The sequence below is a fragment of the Arvicanthis niloticus genome, chromosome 7, assembly GCF_011762505.2.
Source record: "Arvicanthis niloticus isolate mArvNil1 chromosome 7, mArvNil1.pat.X, whole genome shotgun sequence".
Classification (NCBI taxonomy): Eukaryota; Metazoa; Chordata; class Mammalia; order Rodentia; family Muridae; genus Arvicanthis; species Arvicanthis niloticus.
The window spans coordinates 89,659,783-89,681,990 of record NC_047664.1 but is presented as its reverse complement, the minus strand read 5'-3'; the positions used below and the strand labels follow the sequence as shown (position 1 = coordinate 89,681,990).

The window sequence follows — 22,208 nt, the reverse complement described above, 5'->3', positions numbered from 1 at the left end:
ACATTTGAAATACAAATTTTAAAAAATATCTAATAAAAGAAAAGAAAAAACTCAACAAACAAACAAAAAGAATTCATTTTACCATGATATAAACTCATCTGTGGGCCTAATGCTGAATTCTGTAACACAAGACCAATCATTCATCAAGCCAGAAAGAGAAAGGGTACAGAACCTATTCATCTGCTCTGTGTGTGTGTGTGTGTGTCCATTCATTGGTTCATTTTAATTAATTAGGCGTGTTCATTATTAGCAGCAGAACACATACACATCAGCACTAATATACAGTATTAGAGACAAACGTATGGGTGCTAAGGAGTCACAGTTTAATACAAAATATATCAGTCCCATGGTTATTAAACAATGCCACAAAGTACACTGAGAGGAACCAAAGGGATTTTCAGAGCTAAAGGTAAATCAAAGTGTTCTCCAACCATGACACAGGCTCCGGTAGAAGGGTCCTTAGTACCTTGCAGGCTCAGCTCTTAGGAGCTCATCCCCCTTAGGAAACTAACACAGTGTACCTTATCCTAACAGCATTTGTTAGCACAGAGAAAATTTTCTCAGATTTGCAAACTGTTGACCTGGATTTTATTCTTATCCTGTCTTTACTGCCAGGGTAACATGAGGCAAATTGCCTACCCTTCTGACCCACAGAATGCACTCAGGAGCTGCGTTGCTGCCTTTTTCCCAGACTACCGAGAGAATCAACTGGGTGCTCCGGTAAGGCTGCCATGCAACCTCTGCCCACCCGTGATTCCTTCATGGTGCCATAGTGTCGGCCACTGTAAACCTGTCTTGGTTAGGTTGCTGTTTCTGTGATGAAACACCATGACCAAAGCAACTTGGGGAGCAAAAGGTTTATTTGGTCTTTCCTCTCACTATTTATCATCCAGGAAGGCAGGAGCTGATGCAGAGGCCATGGAGGAGTGCTGCTTGCTGGCTTGCTCCCCTTGTCTTGCTCAGCCTGCTCTCTTATAGAACTCTGGACCAACAGTCCTCTAGTGGCTCCACACACAATGGACCTGGCCTTTACATCAACCACTAACTGCCTGCAGCCTGATCTCATGGAGACAATTTCTCACTTGAGGCTCCCTCCTCTCTGATGACTCTTAGCTTGTGTCTGTCCAGCACAGAAGACTCACGGTGATATTTGGAGGAGGTGCATGGTTGCATAGCCTTCTCTCTAGAAACGGAAATACCAGCTGTAGCTGCTTGAACCTAGACACAGATTTTCTCTTCATCCCTGCTTTGCTCTCCACTCCTGCCACAATCTTCTATGTGTAAGCCATCAGTTTACAGTATCAAAAGTCAGAACAACCTAGGCCATGGCAATCCATGGATAACTATCAAGGCTGAAGCTTGTGTAGACCCAGCATCTCCATAAAAATGCACACCAAGAGCGGCTACCTGAAGTCAGGCAGATTGCTAGCCTGACAAGGACGCATCTTCCACACAACATGGCACCCAACCAGGCTATACCACCCTGCTACTGTACCAAGCCAACTTCTGCATTAACTTCAAATAGGATACTACAAGGATCTCCAGAAACAGTCTATAAGACAGACAAGTCTCTATGCTATGATGGCCTAGCCTTGGGTTAGGGAGGAATCCTGCTTCTCTCCTAGTGCTCGTAATTAACCAAAACATGGAAAACTCATTTTACAAAAGGAAGTGCTTCTAACAGCACTAAAATGTTTGCTGTTTGCAACCACTTGTGAGGAACATGTTTTTAAAAATAGGTAAAAACAGAATTTACCCCACGCTGGTGGCATTCTGAAGGGTTTTCTAACCTGCAGCAATTCTCCAGTACATGTTTGTATGTTTCAAAAACTCTTAGGATGACAGGAACTGCCAACTCCAGGTGTCTTCTTGAGTACTCATAAAGAAACCTGTGTTGTATAATACACATGAGAAGACAAAAGTTAGAGCTTGGAAGCTATGTTTTGTGTTTTGTGTGTGTGTGTGTGTGTGTGTGTGTGTGTGTGTGTGTGTGTGTGTGTGTGTGTTGTTGTTGTTGTTGTTGTTGTTGTTGTTTTCAAAAAGCCATGAAGACCATGAAGTTGAAGATGACCCACATTTAGAAACTTTGGGAAGCTATCAGAGAGGCTTCATTAAAGTACATTGAAATAAGAAAACCAAATCAGTAAGATCATGTGATTTTTCCAAAGCCATGTGAAACGGATGGCAGACTCAGAACTTGCACCTGAAACACACTGACTGACTAGAAAGTTCTGGCTCAGAGTCTAGAAACTTCCATGTGAGATCAGTTTCAAGTATTTGTACGGAAAGATGTCTTTTCCAATTACCTTTGGGACTAAATTTTTTTCTTAAGAAAAAAAAAAAAAGACCTATGAATCTCCTATGAATGTACTTTTGAGGTATTAAATAACCATCTCCTCAGCCCCCTTTCAAATAAGCCATTAAGTGTGAGTAGTTCAGTCATAATCTATACACTCACTGGCTCACCAAAAGAAGTAAAATGGGGGCTGCAGAGATGGCTCAGTGGTTAAGAGCACACACTGTTCTTCCAGAGGTCCTGAGTTTAGTTCCCAGCTCCCACATACAGAAGCACACAACTGCTTGTAACTCCAGGTCCAGGGAATCTGGCATTGCTAGCCTTAGTATGCACAGAAACACACATGTAATAATAATAATAATAATAATAATAATAATAATAATAATAATAATAATAATAATCATCAATATTTTAGAAGGCAAATAAAATGGATTCTAGAATGTTTTCAAAACACATATGAAGATGAAGCCTTTGATGCGTCCTCACAGACCACCTCAGCTTACAGTTGGAACACACTGCCTGGGAGATCAAGCTGCTTCACACAGAGGTTGGACAGGCACGCACAATGCTCAGTTTCATACAATTTTTACTACTGGATCCAGTCAGCACAAGTCTGTTGACTTTTCAGTACCAAAGGCAAGTTTAGGAATTTATATGAGTGGGGTTCGGATAGTAGTATTTGATTTTATTAGCTAGGATCAGACATAATTTGTAAAATATAAATGGGATCATTTAACTTTGAGGAAAACTCAATTCTCACAGCTGTACACGTGACTCTGGAAGCAATTTAATTGCATAGTGCTATTGTCTTAATATCATGTATTGGAATCACCTTGCTTTGATGCACAAATCCACTTCAGAATGGCCACCAATGATGCTAGTGTTCCAACTCCTTAATGTTTAAATGGTATGTGTATTTGATAGTGTATATTAAATTAATTAGAATAGAAGCATGAGCCAGGAATACCAACCTGATCCTCTTCTTTATCTGTAAGTCCCTCATCCCAATGTCTGTAACACTTAACTATCACCATGCTCTTTTTAAAAAGCCTTTACACTCATTGTCAACATTTGAGAAGAAAGGACCCTCTTCTCTTTCACGTACTGTTCCCAGGCACCTGAACCCACGATCCCACTCAGCATCATGAGTGGACCTGAACAACTTCAGACTCCTTTTGGCACTATTTGCATTAAAATTTGCAACATCTCCCAAATGAATCCATAAGTTACTAGAAGGAAAGTGGCATTACTCTTGTAGAAAGTTGTCCTGGTTGCCGCTGAATTGTTCGCACACAGACTGGTCTTCGGTAAACCTTGTAAGCGGCAGGGGTGAAAGGTTGGGTTTGTCGTCATTTTCTGAGTTGATGATGCATTCCCCGCGGAATGGTTCTGGTTGCTCACAACATTCAGCAAACTTGCTGGATAAGATGGCCTGGTTAGAGCAGGTGTAGTTCATAAGCTGGCGCTAGGGACAGGATGAGAAGTCATTCTTTGATTACTTTATCCTCAACTTAGTTTGCTGTCATTAGACTAGCGGAGGAACACTCGATACTGTACCCACCGCTTTACCGGAGGCAAACTGAAAAATCCCAAAGAGACACTCATTATTAACTCCGTTTGGAAAGAAATACATGTCTATTTGACCTTAAGTCGTGTCTCAAACTCTTATCTACCTATTAAAAATATAGGAGGAGACAGATTGCATTACTGATTTCCCATTTAGCCCAAAAACTAGAAGCCGAGGTTCTATTGCTTCTCATTGTTGTTGTTGTTACTATAGGGTCCCGGTCTGAGCACTTGTCTTGGAAGACGTCACACTCTCTCTCTGTTACTCAGAGTATTCTGTGTTACTGCCCTAGCGCCAAATCTGCTGAAACGCACAGATAATCGCTTGAATGTGTGAAGTATACTTAAGGAACTCATGATCTACTCAAAGAGTCAAGTAACTAAACAAAACAGTCATACTATGTAGGATCAATATGATTCTTCAGAATAAGTCAGAGAGACTTATAGTCCAGCTAGGATGGATCATCACAGTGATGATGGTCTTCAACGATTCAAGTCACGAAGGACAATCAGAAGTTAATTGGAAACAAGTGAAACATAAAAAAATTCTAGGTTTGTTCTCATAGGCATATAAAATCTTAGAGGTAAGAAAGCACGGCATGGCTGGGAAAGGGTCATTTGAAAGTTGTTGAGAAAATTAGTTAAGGCTTGGTTGGACTAGGTGCTTTGGGCAGGCAGAACTAATTTTTATTTTTTAAACAAAAGGGAACTAAGTGCCCAAGGAGAAATGATCTAGGGTTGTTTAAGAGAGAGGGAAGTAGATTTCCCTGGAGCTCATGTTTATGGGCCAGAGGCTATGAGCATAGAGTTAAACTGAAGAATTTTCTGTGGGCATTGAGTTCAGATGGCTTCAAGCATCTATAAGGTTGTTACAGGGAGATTTACCCCAAGCAGTAGCTGCTATTGATAAAATCTAGGAATGATCAACTCGAAAGTCTAAGTCTGAGAGTGCTACCCGGAAGCTAATTATGGGTCAGCTTGAGACTCTGGTTCACTGAGGAGCTAGAGTGCTCTCCAAGACCCGCAGTTCCTGGAAGGAAGCGGCTTTGTCACCTTCTACCTGTGGCTTCTGGCGTTGCCTTTAGCATTAAAAGTTACTGGGATGAGAGTGTAATGGGAGAGCACGTTCTAGAGACAGAAACATTGAGATTTATAATAAAAGAAACACGTTTTAAAAGACAAATAGGGAGCCTTCTCCATCTGGACTTCATCTAATGAACAGAGCATGCTGAGGAAAAGTTCATACCGCACAAAAGAGGGAGAGGCAGTGCTGTGGAAGTGTCTGAGAAAGGGTCATGTCATGGAGGCCTGATGCTTTTGGGTAAGGGTAGAGGTAGGGGTGGGATAGGGGTAGAGGGTGGGGCAGGGGGAGGGGTGGAAGGTAAGGGTAGGGATGGGGATGGAGTAGGGGTGGGATGAGGATAGGGGTAGAGGGTGGGGTGGGGGAGCTGGAGGGGGAGAATGCTTTTCCCCTTAGCTCATTAACCCACTCATATTCTCTAGAGTTTCTTCCCTTTCATAATGAATAATCTCTATTTCTAACCATGTGTCTCTGTTACAGTTCTTTGTCATGGGGCCTAGGAATCTAGAGTACTTCAACAAGTGTGCCCAGGCTCCTTTAGCCAGTGCTTCTATGAGTGTGTGTACAGAAGGATGAAACCCAGGAGACAGCTGTGAGTTACTCAAATGGCCCGAGTAACTTTTAACCACGACTCAGACAAGTGGTCCCACCTAGTCTTTGGACAGGCAGGAAATACAATTCATGTCCAGAGATGGATTAAACAAGAAGAAAAAAAGAGAGTTCTTACTGGGTGTCTCCTCAGCTCTGTCAGTGCGTTTACAGCTGGAGAAGAACGGGAACAGAGCTGCCTGGAACACTGAATCTCAAAGGGTAGTAAGAAAAGGAGGAGGAGAAGATGAAAAAACTGTTAACCTAAATATTACAAGGTGAAAGTGTCTTCCACCGTCTGGTGTTTTGGAGACATAAATTACCTCTGTGGTTGACAGCTAAGTACTGTACTTGATTGCCACCTGCTGACTGTAATTTGGGGAACTTTCTTACTTTCTTGTGGCCCAACTTTCTAGTCTGCAAAATGAGTAACAAAAATGATCCTTGCCAAGACTGTGGGAAAGGAATGAACTGTCAAGAATAGAGCAGATGCTCTCAGTGTCTGGAGATGGTCAGACGCAGGCCTGGGCACTAGTGCATTTAAAAGTTAGTGCTGTAATGACGAACACACGGTCTAAGATTCTTGTCCCTACAGGGTTACAGAGTCAGATCCTACAGGGATGCTGAGTCAGAGAGAAGCTGAGAGGACCTTAATGAGTTCTAGTGATTGGCATGGGAATATTAAATTATAACGATGTCAAAGACTACTGTTGGGAATAAACACACTCCTTTTGGTCAATATGGTGTAATAGGATGTGATAAGGGCTGGACACAGTCGACAAAGCTTGAAGACATGCAGCAAGCACTGCTGTGTGCAGTACAAAGATCCTTCCTCAGAGTGGGAAGAGAAATGGTCTAATCAGGAGAGAAATAGATTAAGATGACAGGAATGGTGGAAGATAGAATATGAACAAAATGATTGGGTTGGAAGTTTTGATCAGTGATGTAGCACCAGCTTAAGGTATACAAGGCCCTAAGTTCAATCCCCCTGCACCAGAAAAGGAAAAAAAGAGTAAAATCAAATAGTTAATAACAAATCAAATAGTTAATAACACAGTTATTTTTAACAGAATGGGAACACCACCAAGTAGACAACCAAAAGGTCTGCGATAGAAGCAGCAGACAAAGCTAAGAAGTGAATCAATATAATTAATTAAAAGCATAAAACCAGTGAGTCGGTCCAAGAATTTGTTTTGGAGAAGACCAATAAATTAAACCATCGCTTTTTTTCCCCAGAGCCAATTAATTAAAAAGAAGATCAAATACATAAGAAAAAGGACATACAATTACATAACTGATAGCGTTTTTATTTCAAGCGATAGTTTCATCTACAGCTCTATTTCCCTTAATGAGAAAATGCTAATAAGCGAGATGTTTTGAGGAAGAATCCCATTAAACATACAACAAAGTAAACAGTCGATTCCGAGTCTAAACACTGAATTGGTGCATTCTGAATCAATGCCACTCTGGGAAAAATGCAGGGCTCCCCTGAGCCTCTGGCTACACCACTAACCAATCAACTAACCAACCGAGACATAGCCTTGCTTAGTATACATCCCTGTGTGAGAGGCTGTTGCCTTCTCAGTGTTGAACTCACAGCCAATAGCAAGACAACACCACACAGGGTGGAAACTCTTCTATCTAAGCTTTACATTTTCTGTAACAAGACGCATGTCATCTTGTACTTACAGCAGCACTGTGCTGCTGTACCCGGAACAACCTTGAGCATCAGAATTACCAACAGAAAGACTGCCATTAAGTAAGAAAAAGAACATTAGTTTACAGTGTGAAGGCCAAAACGAATCCAGAACAGAGCCTCGCTGGACCTCACGGGACTATAGTATGTGTATTGGGCAATTCAAATCTTTGACTGCTCTGAGCATATGTTAGCCTGGGAGCAACATTGGAAGTGCTGTGAATATTGGTTTTGCATCTGGAAAAGCAGAAGAGTTTAGGATTACAGAATCCACGAGCAATGAGGATTTGCTGGAAAAACATTAAGACTGGCAAATGAGGAATGGAAAAGCATTTTATTTTTCTGTCTCCACCTCAACCTGAGGTTTAACAGACAAGTTAAATACTGCAAATAACACATAGCCTCAGTCCTATTTGGAAAATGTCAAAAGGGCTGGAGAGATGTTAAGAACACTGGCTTCTCTCCTCTAGAGGACCAGGATTCGATTCCCAGCATCCACTTGGCAGCTAACAATCATCTGTAATTCGAGTCTCAGGGTATCCAACTCTCTTGGGTGCTGCATATACATGGTTCACAGACACATACAGGGAAAACACCCATACATACATAAAATAAAAGTAAATCTATTTTTCAAACGTTAGAAATTTTAAAAGGAAAACATTTTTAGAAATTAGCATAAATGAATAAACAAACTATATATTCATATATGTGTCTGTGTATGTATATATATGACAGTTATAGCTTAAATGAGAAAATTCCAGTATAAACACATAAAACATCACATCACAAGTCCTGAAATACACCAAGATGAGATTCACAAAAGTGTTTAAAATGTAAAAAATATCTTTTCACTATGCCTTTTTGATGTGTGTGTGTCCATATTGAGTGTGTAAGTGTGAATATGTGAGTGCAAGTGCATGAGTGCCACAGTGCATAGGTGGAGGTCAGAGGTCAACCTCGACTCTCTGTCCTAGCCTTTTGTCTTGTTTGGAGCATGTTCTCTGGTTACTCGCCATCATATTAGCAGGACTAACTGACCTGAGAGCTTTTGGGCAGTCTCCTGCCTCTGGGGCCCCCTTTTCACGGTGGGCACAGTAGGATTACAGATGTGTATCACCACATCCAGCTTCTCATGAGTTCTGCGGATCAGAATACCAGTCCCCATTCTCCTATGACAAGTATTTTTATCTGAGGGGCTGGAGAGATGGTTCAGTGGTTAAGAGAGCTAACTGCTCTTCCATAGGTCCTGAGTTCAGTTCCCGGAGATCACATGGTGGCTCACAACCATTTGTAGTAGGATCTGATGCCCTCTTCTGGTGTGTCTGAAGACAGCAACGGTGTACTCACATACATAAAATAAATACATCTTTAAAAAAATCCATTGGTGAACAAGAAATCAAACAATCATGCAAGATAAGAAAACAGTGCATACCATATTATACTGCATGTGTCAATGTTTCAAGTTTATCGTAGGTGAGAGTGGAGGAGCAAAAGCTCCCTGAAGAAGAATGGAAGCCCCTTGGGCACTGGCTTCCCAAGCCAGTAACCCTATTTCCACTACAACCTGGAGATCCAGTCTGAACCCCAGCAGCCCTGCGTTGCTGGCTGGGCATAGGTGCTGTTTATGTGTGAAGAGATTTTTGTTTTGTCTGCCTCCTGACACAAAGAAGCGATCATTACTCTCCTAGTTTCATTATTTACTATTGTATCATTTCTTAGGAATTTTAATCCTTTTAAAGATTAATGTGAGAGAGGATGGTAGCAATCAGTATGTGTTGTACCTGTATGAAACTGTCAATGAACAAATTGAACTAATTAAAAAAGTTTTAGTTATAAAGAAAGAAGAGCTGTCTTACCCTGCCCAGGGCACACGCTAATGTATTCCCTTCACAGCAGGTCTCATGCAGATTTTTAACATCCACTGTCAATTTGGCGATTTCAGAAAAATTAGCTTTAGGTTGCTTTTTAGTGAGTAGAATCAATTCTCTGTAAAGAAAATTGAATATATCGAAACATTGGGTTTTGTTTTTCTTTTTTCTTTTCTTTTTTTTTTTTTAGAATGAGCATAACATTCTGTTTTCAGTAATTATTTTATTATTGAGCTTATAATATAATTAAAACATTCCTCCCTCCCTTTCTTCCATATTTTGACTTTCCACTTCAAGGAACCAAAAGTGTCTAAATAAATTAGCAAGTATTAGGAAAGTGTTTTCTAGTGCTTTGGTGCCGATGTGCAGTCCCACGGAAAGATCAAATCTCAGTAATGTGAAAGCCAGTAATTTTCAGTATTTTCAGTATTTAAGGAAGCTGAGTTGCTGAGACACTGAAAAGTGTACCTCGACAGCCTTAGAAGTGTGGCCAGCCTCATCACAAAGGAAAATGAATGAAGCGCAGTGCTCTTTTGTGCTCATTGTCAAGCCTCTGGGGGTTCTCTGGAAATAAAATTACCCTGCCCTTCAGGAACTCCAGTGTTGTCACTCATTGGGGAAGATGGTAATAAGAAAAAAATACATGAATTCAAGGTGGAAAGGATGCATGAAGGCCTTCCCCATTCTTTAGTTTCAAGAGAAAAAAAAAGAATATTTATTTCTCTGTCCTTTACTATAAAAGGAGAGTCAGCTAGTCTCTGCATTATCATCCCCTATAACACAAGCTGGCCTTGAGCACGCTATGTAGCCCAGGATAACCTTGAACTCCTGATCCTCCTGTCTCTACTTCTCAAATGATGGAATTATAGCCAATATGCTGCCATGCCCGGCCAAACTCCCAAATCGTCTCTTTAAGTTTTACTTTTAATTATACCGATATGGATGTGTGTGCCTGTGTATAAAAATGCACGTGTGTGAGTGCAGGTGCCCAAGGAGTCCAGAAGAGGGCAGCAGGTCCCCCAGAACTGAGTTAATGGGAATTTTGAGCCCTTCAATGTGGCTACTGAGAACCTAACTTGGGTCTGTAAGAGTAGTATATATTTTGTCTCTGCAACCTGAAATCTCTGGACTTTAATGTCAAAAATCTATCATACACTGAGAATTTGTGCAGATGAGATAAACTAATGGAGGAGATCCTGGGGGCAGCTGAGGACTGTGTGGTTTCGTACACAGATCTTGTGCCATGTTTGAACAGACACAAAGCATAGATATAGAAAGGTGTGGTGGTTTGAATATGCTTGGCCCAAGGAGTGGCACTATTAGGAGGCATGACCTTGTTGGAGTGAGTGTGGCCTTGTTGGAGTAGGTGTGACCTTGTTGGAGTAGGTATGTCACTGTGGGGGTGGGCTTTGAGACCTTCCTCCTAGCCACATGAGAGCCAGTCTGCTCCTGGCTTCCTTTAGATAAATATGTAGAACTCTCAGCTCTTCTAGCACCATGTCTGCCTGGATGCCGACATGCTTCGTACCATGATGATAATGAACGTGTACAACAGCCCTAATTAAATGTTTTCCTTTATAAGAGTTGCCTAGGTCATAGTGTTTCCTCATAGCAATGGAAACCCAAACTAAGACAGAAGGATTCCCGGCTTGTTCTGACAAACAGTGTTAAATAACGAGTAAATGACTTTTCAAAGTAGTTTAGTCAAAACAGATGACTGTGCAGCAGCAGCAGAACACAGATCCATGCAGGAAACTTACACTGCACTTGCCACTTTCTCATTGAATTTGGTCCCAATTTCACATAAATGGTGATGTCTTGCAGATATTCCTCTAATATATTTTCTGATGGGTTCTAGCTGCAAACAGAAAACAATTCATTAAAGAAATGTGTTAGTAACGGGTGATGTTAACAACATTATTGGAAAAGATAGAAAATTAGAAACCATTGATGTCCTCAACATTCGAAAGCCTTCAACCTAATGACTTAAGAGGGGATAACTGCGGAGAAATAACATGGCAAGGTTTTTGCAAAAATAACACCCCACTCTCCCCAAAGATCATTTGCCTCAAAAATTTATAAACAAAGTAATGTCTGGAGAGCAAAATGTCAGAAGAGACTCAAAATTTCCCCAGACTGTGCTTTCTTTCATCCAAGTCACTAACTATTTTAATTCCAGATGTGTCTCAAACCACTCAGCTGAAACAGGTGCTTCAATTCTGCAATGCATGTTAACTTCTTTACCTCCAAATGTTTGTTTTTTTAACCCTAGATCTCTACTCAAAAGGATGGTGTACAAATCACAATGTTTTCTTCACATTCAGTTTTTTCACTGGGAAATTTTCCTAAGTGTGCTACATGCTCCTGTAGTGTTAACATAAGCAGACGCGGTGAGCCAGCCAAGAGGTTTTCCCATTGTGATGCTCACAGTGTCGCTGCAGTGTCTGTTCTAAGCAGCTCTTGTTCTGTCCTTGGAGAAAATTACATAATCAATTATATCACATATTAACTGTGCCTGTGATCAGAGCTTGATGAGGCCTCAGAGTCCCTCATGAAAATGGGCAAATTTATTTGTATTTTATTTTGAAATGCTAGACAATGAGACAGGCATCAGTGTATAACAATTGGCTTTCAGGCTTTAATTAAAGTGAAAGCAAGAGGAAAGAGAAAGGACTGCCTGCTTACTGAGAATTGTCTTCCGAAGGAACCAGAATCCACCAGAATCATAATGGGGAGGTCAGAAATATAAGCAAATAGGTTTAATGGAGAATAATGAAATCATGGAGTTCCTAGCCGACAGCAGAATCTCTTCAGATACCCCATTTTTTGTAATACACAAGAAAGAACTAGGTAGGAGAAAGAGATAAGTTCTATGAATTTTAGGGGAAATGAGATGGTTTCTTACTCAGAAAAATAAAGACATTAAGACAAAACAAGCCATACTTAGCCTTGAGTTATTCAGCACAATGATTACCAATTACCATTAATTTTCAGCATGGCATGTAGAAAATCTGCCTGGTGGCCCCTCAAACATGGCTCTGTTAATGTTTAGAAATTCTCTGTTTAGATCCTTTAATGAGCAACACACACACACACACACACACACACACACACACACACACACTTTTATCTTAAAATGAACCACTGGTTTGCATCTATTCAATGATGGTCAAAAGGCTAAAACATCTCCTGTCCTATGTTTTTCTGAAAAGGGACTGATCATTGTTATCCCAGCAAGGAGTAAAGTCTACCTTCAGGCCCTCTCCAACTGCTGAGGTCTTACAGCGTTTCAAACAGGAGTACCTGGTAGAAATGACTTCAGAGACTAGATGACAAATGACCACAAAGCCTCATCTTTGTCTACTAGAAGAATCCTTCCTGAAGCTTTTAGCTACAGGGAAGCAATCCAGTTGCCCTCTGGCCACCATGCTGTTAAACAGCCCAAAGTAGCCCAGGCGAGAATACTACGTGCACATACTTGAGTCTGTAGCTAAAAGAAGAGAAGATGTACTAATGCCCAAGAACTCCAGCTCCACCCAAATCCCAGATCCAGATGTTACCTGATTATAATTACATGAAAGTTTATTCACCGGAAAGCCCCAGATGAGTTACTTCCTGAGTTCCTGATTCACAGACACTGATGGTAATAAAATAATCTCCATTGCTTTTACATCTCTGAATGCTGGGTTGCTCTATTATATAGCAACAGTGCCCGGAATGCTTAAATATTTATTTTCAAAACTGTTCTGCTTCTCACACTGCAATACTACATACCTTTCTTTTTTAAAATGGACTCTATTTGCCAGGTCCAGAGAAGAGCTTCAGGTTCTGCATCTCTGGCATGCTGCGGGGTCATGTTATGCTGCTTGTCTACAATCCATAATTTCCATCACAAAGCCCTAAACAATCAAGCTGTGTATACAGTACCTTTGTCTGCAGGCACTCTGCTTTATTTTCTTGTTGACAACATGACTGAACAGCTGTTTCATAGCATGCAGACATGGTCAAGATAGTGGGTCCGAATAAGAATGGATGTCTTCTGGACATTTCATAGCTGAACCTGTAATTTGACAATTAAAAAGTTGTGAGCCTTGCTGTTGAGTCCCGTATGACAATGTCATTTCAAACACACAGCATTTATTTATTCTGTGGCTGTCTGAAACTTCCGGAAATCCCGGTGACTGAGATTTGGTAGAACTTTGCCTAAAACCATCAAATGTTTACTATGAACAAATCACCAGAATCATTCTCCAGGTGCCCATGAAATGACTGTGTCAAGTGGATTGAACATAATGAGAAGTTAGATCTCTCCACTTCCTTAGAGAGACAGGAGGGTAGGAAGTTCAATAGTCTGAGTAGTACTGATACTCAAGATTGTTCATCTGGATTAGGAATTGACTTTACAAGTATTGATGGTGGCTAAAAGTCTCTCAAGATCACCCAGAGGTTCTTTCTAGGCTATCACAGTGAACACCCGAGTCCTGAGACGTGCCATTCAGTATTTTTGCTTGGTACTAAATTTTCTGAAATTATGTTTCCTCATACTTGCCTGTGGAACTCATTAAAAAACAGACTCATGTACAAGATGAGTATGCAACCAGCACAGATAGACACTGTAGAGCAAAACTTGTTTGTGCACACAAATCCACATCCTTTTCCTGTGCACTTAGGAACACTGCTTTCCCAGACCTTGTAGTGAAGTTGGCAGCTTTGATCAATAAAAGATGAATGGGCGTGCTATGCCTTGCTTCTAGGCTTGACCGTTTATTTCTTTTCAAAACTCTCAATCCTCTTTCTTTTCTAAACACATGTTCCTGATGCTGTAACCCAAGGCAGAGACATCTGAGATCCAGTTAGTCATTAGATAAGAATTGTCAGGATTTGAGCTGAGCTGGGAAAACAACTGAGCCACCAGATGTCAAAGTAGACAGGTATGGCTGAAAGCCAAGGTGAAAGTCACAGTTGCACTGTAATTAACTATTTACTAGGGTCATGAAGGGAAGAGCCAACAGAAGAATGACCGGATGCCTGGCCTTCTAGTCAGCCTAGTTGAGGGTTATAGGAACCAACCCAGGGGTTAACAAGATGGATCAGTGGTAAGGGTCCTTGCCATGCTAGCTGGTGACCAGTTTGATAGCTGAGTCACATGCCAAGGGAAGAGGAGAGAAATGGTCCCACAAAGTTATCCTTTCACACACACACACACACACACACACACACACACACACAGGTTCGCACACAGTAACTTTTTATTCAAAAAGGAATTATCATAGATATTAAATCTTCTCGTTCCCGAGGGAGCACTGAAGAAAATCTCCTGTTTCATGGACCCCGGGGGCAAGGACAAAGAGCTCATGAGACTGGGAACAAGAAAGCCTCTGCTAAAGTCCTGACAAGCAGGCCTCCAAGAGCAGGCGCTTTATCAGGGAGTAGCTCAGTTGGGGAGCATGATGTCCACCCAAGTCCCTGACAGTGCCCTTCAGTACGCTGGCTGTGCTCCTCATCTGCTGTGGGGATGCTCTGAGGTCGCCTGAAGCCTGTCGTAAACAACAGCGCACAAAAGCACGTTAATATGAGCACCTATACTCATGTTTTGCCCTTAATGCAGGCACTTTGGCACTTGTGTGATACGTGTCTAATCTTTTATACTGTCAAAGGGCATAGGACCCTTTCATGAAGCTTCAGAAACCTCTGAGGTCACTTCTGTCCCTGTAAGTGTGGACTAAACAGGTTTGGGTTGTTCACCTCCATGTCATATAGTCTCCTCAATTATCCCTGACTTAGACTAACATTTGTAAAAACCATCATCAGGTCACCACCAAGCAATCAGATTTCTGCCTTAGTCCTCATGTTTGTGTCTGACTTGAGAAATACGGGTGCAGCCGAATTCTCTGAGAGCCACAGTCTTGTGTTCCCCTTGTCCTTTCCTGTCTCTAAACCCTGCTCTAAACCCTAACTACCTGTTAGCACCTGACTCTCAACAGATGCAACTCCATGCTAATTAAGGTTCCAGACTATGATCTTCATAATACTACAGTACCATCACTCACCCCAGGATTACACAGTCTGTTTTTTACCTGAAAATTCACCTCTGTTTAATCTACAGTTATTGCTGTTTCTTGGCTCAAATGACAGACCGTAAGTCATGCCTCTCAGATTCTCTGTCTGCTCTCTATTGATGCATCTCACTAAGACTGAGGCCTGCTACTAGCCTCTACACCCAGTGCTCTCTGCTTTTTATGGTTTTCCTAGGTTAGCCTAGTAAACTAGACCCTTTGTTGTACATGGAGAGACAGATATGGCACTCTCTGAATCCCTTCATATCCCAAGCCTTAAAGCAATCTTGATTCTTATGCTTCCAAAGAACTTACACAGTGGCACTGGAACAAAAATTCATCAAACACGGTTAGGTCAGCAGGTAAGGATACAGAAGCACAAGCATTCCTCCACAGGACAGGAGGACCAAGCCAAGCAGCACAGACAAAGAGCAGCCCTGGAATCTGGATTTACATCTTAGTTCACCATTTCTCCTCCCTTGGGTTATCCCTAGGGTGGCCTGGGATGGCCTCCTCCCTGAAATAGGTAGCAGCCTGCTTAGAAGCCATTCTTACTTCCAGTTTAAACCCTTTGCAATCTGATGCTTTAGATGCAAAACACGCTCTATCCAGGGTGCTGGAATGTTCAGTAAGGACAGGGGCCTTCCTTGCTCATGTTCCTCACAGGGGACAGGTGGGCTTTGTGGGAGCCAGCAGGAGCCTGCCTAGAGTGTTCTTCCAACTTCTCAGAGCCTTGTTTGTACTCTTACTTGGTCAGGTTGGCTGTTTGGTGTGTAGCTGCAAGCCCTCCTTTTTACTTTCCTAGGGTTTGCGATGCTGTTTTAACCTCATTGTTTTGCCCTAACATTGCTTCTCACTACAACACTGAATATCTGCTCCTACTGCTCTTTCTAATCAGAGGCAAGCCCTTTACAGGGCCTAGTCATTTCCAGTCATCCACAGCAGACACATCCAGGCCCTATTTATCCAATAGGGTATCAATTGGCATCCTCTTTAGAAGGGGAAAAAACAATCACAGCTCGTGTTTCCATTTTAATTCCATATAATAAAACATTGCTTCCAGAGAATTTGATATGCAAAAGGGTCTGTCTTAAGAATTGTAAAGTATTCTTTGTAAAAGACCATGGCAAAGAGAAGTGGCCTACCTCGCCTTCAGGGACACATTACTCTCCTCAGCCATCTCACAGGTCAGTTCCGGTCTCGTGATCAGGATTGTATCATGAATGTCTTCGAAGTCTTTCTTGTACGACAGGAAGCACCTGAGTCTTGCTGCATTTTTCATCTTACAGCAGTCAGAGAACACATGATCATCCGCCAGTCCTTGGCTGTTGCAAATATGTGTAAGGAAGGAAGCCATCTATTGGAGGGAAGGGGGACATACAGGGGAACGATAGGAGACGACATTCCTGGACGTGTGGAAGTTAAACTGGGCACATATACTGAGCTTTGGATCCAATAATCTCTGGAGACAGAGACTTCAATTTTATTTGTTTATTTATTCCATGTGCGTACACATGCATTTTAAATTAACTTTTAAAATTTTTTGTTTATTTATTCTGTGTGCACATGTGTACATCTGTGTGCATACATGTAAGTGTGTGCACAAGTGCATGAACATGCGTGTGCAGAGGCCAATGCTGAATGTCTTTCTCAATCACTGTCCATCTTAGTTCCAAGACAAGGTCTTTCATTAAATCTACAACTACAGCGGTAGCGACTGATCAGCAAGCTCGGGGATCTACCTGTCTCCCCACTGCTGGTGTTACAGAAATGCATGTCTGTGCCTGGCTTGACATAGCTACTAGGACCTACACTTTTCTCTTCATACGTGGATAAGTATTTCACAGACTGAACTACATGTCAGCCCCCAGGTAAAACTTTTAAAAACAAATCTTTTAGGTACTCTTTTTTTTTTTTTTAAACACTCATTTACTCATGAACGGTGAGCATGTGTGCCTAGTTTCTGCATCCTGAAGAAACTGAGCCCCCATAATGCTGACACTGAAAGATAAGATTTGTGTGTTGAGCATGCAATGATGATGTTGCCCTCTTCTTTCTTTGTTGTAACATCATCACCACCATCACCATCACCACCATCATCACCACCATCACCATCATCACCGTCATCACCATCATCACCACCATCACCATCATCACCATCATCACCATCACCACCATCATCACCCTGTTTTCCCCCAAAATAAGGTATAAAGGGCAGAGGACCACATGAGAAAGATAATTTTCTCCCTCCACTGTACGGGTTCCTGGGATTGAACTCAGGCTGTCTGGGTTAGCAGCAAGTGCCTTTACTGAGCCAATCTCTATCGGCTCCTCCTGGGTTTTACAATCTAAATTCATACCTGCTAGATGTCAACCACAGAGAATTTGCCATTTTCCCTTTCCTACGACATTGCTTCATTTGCAAGTGATCGAAAGGCTTTTGAAAAATAACTAGATATCATTCAGAATACCTAGGGCAGCAGGATATTTCTAGCAAGAACTACACACACACACACACACACACACAGGCGCGCACACACGCACACACACGCGCACACGCACACACACACACACGTGCACACACGCGCACACACACACAGCCACTAATTTGGTTTATTTTCTACTCGTTTTTAGTTTTGTTTCCATGGGAACATATTTTAAGAGTTGAACTCTGAGTCAGTGTACTCTGTTGTCAGCTTTACAGCTGGAAATGTAATAATTTCCATGTTTTCTAATGCATTTACGTGGCGGTCAACGTGTGGTGTTTGGTAAACCTCAGCTGGCAAGTGTGTTTTATATTTGAGAAATAAATACAGGGGAAAAAAGGTCATCTTTTGAAATGGAAATATAAAAGGGGGTTGTTCTAAAAAGTAACATAGCCACTGGCAGAACCTTGATTTAAATTTTTACTGATGACATCCCTTCATTATTCAGAATCTAGAACATGATACACACAGGCATTAGTCCAAGAGATGGAGCAGGAGACCCCACAAATAAAGAAGGAAAGTTATTTCTGTGTGTATTTTACATTATTTAGCATAAAAATAACTGATCCTGAAACTATGTATCCTAAGAGAATGTTAGTGTTAACCAAGAATTTCCCAGGGACAGGGTATGAGATGGCCCAATGGCTGAAGGCACTTGCTGCCAAGTCTGAAGACCTGAGTTCAATCGCTGGGATCCATACAGTCAAAGAGAGAATTTCCACAAGTTCTCTCTCTCTCTCTCTCTCTCTCTCTCTCTCTCTCTCTCTCTCTCTCTCTCACACACACACACACACACACACACACACACACAATTTAAAAACTAAAAATACGTCCCCAAGGAATTTTACTGAAATTGCTGGTCACAAGACAAATAGTTTTATAATGCAACAATAATAATACCCCCAATTTTCTAGTGACTAAGAAAAGAATCTCTAAAAATATTTGCTTCTTTTTCATATTCGTAAAGGAGTTCTTTTTAATTAATTTAAATTTCAGTTCAATCTCTTTGTATGAAGATGCAAGACACCAGTGTTTTGGTGACTCAGGCAGAGAGATGAACATAATTCAGCTCCTGGCTCTTCAAAGTTGTGATTCATTGATTCATTCTCTCCAGTGCTTGGCCTTCAGAACATGGGCTCCAGGAGAGAATTTGGTTAAATATAGATTTAGAAGCCTACAAAGATTATATCTGGCGTGTGATTCATATGCATACTCGTGCTTTGGCGTGTTCTGCCTAATTATTCAACCAGCCGTGTTTACAGCAACATTTTCTGTTTACCATCTAGCTCAGACAGGAGAATAAAGCAACACACGATCCACCTACCAGTTGATGAGCACACTCTGAGGGTGACTCACGTTGTCTGAGACGCTTACACTGTTCAGCGAGATCCAGCAGCTCTTGAGCTACGGTTTGGACTTCCTCATAAGCTGCATCCTGAAGAAACTGAGCCACCATAATGCTGACACTGAAACGTGAGATTTGTGAGTTGAGCTTGCAATGACGATGGATGTTGCCCCCTTCTTTCTTTGTTGAATCATTGTCATCACCACCATCCTCACCCTATTCTCCCACAAGTAATTTCCTTTCAATTTGAAAAAAATATATGAATAACCAAACTCACCTGACTCTTAAGTTCTCCTCCAGGTGACCCTGCCCGTTAACATGCTGCCTGGCTAGAAAAAAGGTTTTGTTTAGCTTTATGATTCCGATGCTTTTATGCCCCTGACTTTCATGTGTCACCTAACCTAAGGTAGAGACTTGTAATAGTCGTAATATCCATGGGATTAGTGTCCTTATGAAAGAGGCTGATGGGAGCTCATCCATCTTCTACTACATGCAAGCATAGCAAAAAGACATCACTTGTTGGCCAGAAAGCAAGTTCATACAAAGGCACCAGTACAAGAACCTTTACCAGATACTGAATCTGCTGGCATCTTGGTCTTGGACTTTCCAGCCTCAGGTACCACAACAACTAAACTTCGGATATGTATGATCCTCCCACCTTGCAGAATTTTAGTACAGCGGCCCAGATGGACTAAGACATTTGTATAACGAGAAATTTTCCAGCTTGAAAACCTCCCTTTAAATTCTATAATCCATACTTATTCAGTCACGAATTTCTAGATTTATTTTCATTAGCTGTAATGATAGGAACAGTTTAACAGTATACATCTTCTTCTGAGTTTAAACCGTTTCTAGTGAGTGATTTTTTTAATATTCGAATATAGCGGAACTCTATCACTGGTTACAAGTAAATTGCATGTGGTTGGATTCAAAGTTCTGAATGAGACCCTGGGGAAATGGCTCAGTCAGTAAAGTTCTTGCCTTTTAAGCACAAAGACTAGAGTTTAACCATCAAAATACACTTTTAAAAGAGCTGGGCATGGTGGTGCAAGTTTGTAATCCTGGTGCTGATGAGGCAGAGGTAATCGGATCACTGGGCCTCACAGGCTAGCTGGTCTACCCTACAAGGCAAGCTCTGAGCCAATCAAAACCCAAGTGAAACAAGAGGACATCTAGACATTTTAACACGAGAAAGGGCTCATGAGGCCTCAACCCTAGATAAAGAACTAGGCAGTTAGGGAACACTAAGAGCAGGAGAAATGGTCTTCCCCAAGGAAGAGTACGCCAATTGGTTATCCAGAACCAAATGGTCAGACCTGAAAACATATACATACAAGTAACATTATGCTGACTGAGCAGTATATTTATACACACACACACACACACACACACACACACACAGACACTCAGACAGACACAGACATACACACACACACACACAAACACACACACACACACACACACAGACACTCAGACAGACACAGACATACACACACACAAACACACACACACACAAACACACACAGACACACTCACACACAGACACATACATATACACACTCACACAGACACACACACTCACACACACACACATACACACACATCTTGATGGAGCTGTGTCTTCCTTATTACACTAAAGTTTCCAAAGAATGAAGCAGCTTTTTTTTTTTTTTTTTTTTTTTTTTTGAGTAAGGGAGCAATTGTTAGCAATTACCATTGCTAAACAAAAGCAAAGGTTTTAAAGGCAACTCTTTAGATTTCAACTCCTATTTATAAAACACACTTGCATTTATGTGTGAAGCATAAGTTTTAGTGCTTCCTGGGGGTACTAAGATCTAATGCAGGGCTGGGAAAGTGACTTGGCCAGTAAGTACTGTACAATCATAAGAATGTGAGTTTGGATCCCAGGAATCTACTTTATAAGCCAAGCACAGTGCCTTGCATCTCTTATCCCATTGTTGGGGAAGGAGGATCCCTGGAGCTCACTGGCCAGACATTCTAGCCAATCAGTGAGCTCCAGATTCAATAAGAAATCCAGTCTGAAAAAATTAAGGTTGAGGAGCAACTGAGGAAGACACCCTATGCCAACCGCCAGCCTATACATACACGTGCACATATGCCTGTGTACACAAATACATGTGCACAGAAACACACACAAATGTAAAAGATTGTCACATGAAAACATGTGTAAAGCTGTAAGCATAATGCCTTGTAATAATAGGTAATAATGCAGCTTCTATTATTAATCCTGAGTCATTTCCATTTTTGCTCTATTTGAATTCACTTAGCCAGTTTCAAACATTGGTTTAAAAGTACTGTTCTCTCACCTAGATTGGGGGCAAAGAAGGGACGTTAAAATGAGACAGTCCCAGATGAGTGGCCTCAACCTACAGGCCTGTCCCTGTGCTCATCCCACTCACTGGTGACTAGCAAGTTTCAATGACTCTTTTGACAGCGATGACCCCTGAGAAAGATTAGGCTCTCTGCACACGTGTTAGTGGTTGTCATGGTTACTCATATAATCCTTACACATAGGCCACACAGGCTGCAGATGGCATTTCCTACCTGTGTGAAGTAAACTTGTTTGGAGAGACTCACATTTACTGTAGCTGAAGAAAACAATAAAGGGTAAAGCTTTAACAACCTCCATTGTTTCAGATGAAGTTCCACAGTTTGAAAGGAATGAAGATGTTTATATCCTTTTCAGGCGATTATGGTTAACCATTAGCTCTTCGAGTGAATATTATTTTTTCTTAAGGCTCCCATGGACTCTCATGAAACTGGACAAACTCAGGACAGTGAGGAAATGTTCGTGTTCGTTAATGAATACAGGATTTGAAAGCAGGTAATGTCGACTAAGGATTTGCTCAACATTGCAACACACAGGCCTTGTGAAAACAGGTGACCCACATGCTTGGTAAATGACAGTCTACAGTACCTCATTTCATAGAAATGCTTGTTTACATGTGCAAAGTTCTAAAGAGGCAAAGAAAAAGCAAACATGTACTACCCTTGGCTGGGCAAGTGGTCTGGACTCAGGTGTTAATGCCAAACATTGGCATTGCTAAGACCTTGGAGAGAGGAGAGGAGAGGGGAGGGGAGGGGAGGGGAGGGGAGGGGGAGGGGAGGGGAGGGGAGGGGAGGGGGGAGGGGGGGAGGGGAGGGGGGGAGGGGGGGAGGGGAGGGGAGAGGGGCGGGGCGGGACGGGGCGAGGAGAGGAGAGGAG

General features: G+C 41.7%; 1 protein-coding gene across 1 annotated transcript in view; it reads right to left on the bottom strand.

Moving 5' to 3' along the window:
* Positions 1–21,788, bottom strand: part of LOC117712919 (alpha-fetoprotein-like) — a 37,291-nt gene extending 15,503 nt beyond the window's left edge. The window contains 9 exon segments of the mRNA XM_034509152.2: positions 1,757–1,889; positions 3,547–3,761; positions 9,084–9,213; positions 10,856–10,953; positions 13,023–13,155; positions 16,297–16,508; positions 18,962–19,103; positions 19,260–19,311; positions 21,548–21,788. Coding sequence (XP_034365043.2) covers positions 1,757–1,889; positions 3,547–3,761; positions 9,084–9,213; positions 10,856–10,953; positions 13,023–13,155; positions 16,297–16,508; positions 18,962–19,103; positions 19,260–19,311; positions 21,548–21,632 — 1,200 coding nt within the window. The 5' untranslated portion in view covers positions 21,633–21,788.
* Positions 21,789–22,208: the final 420 nt, after the last annotated feature.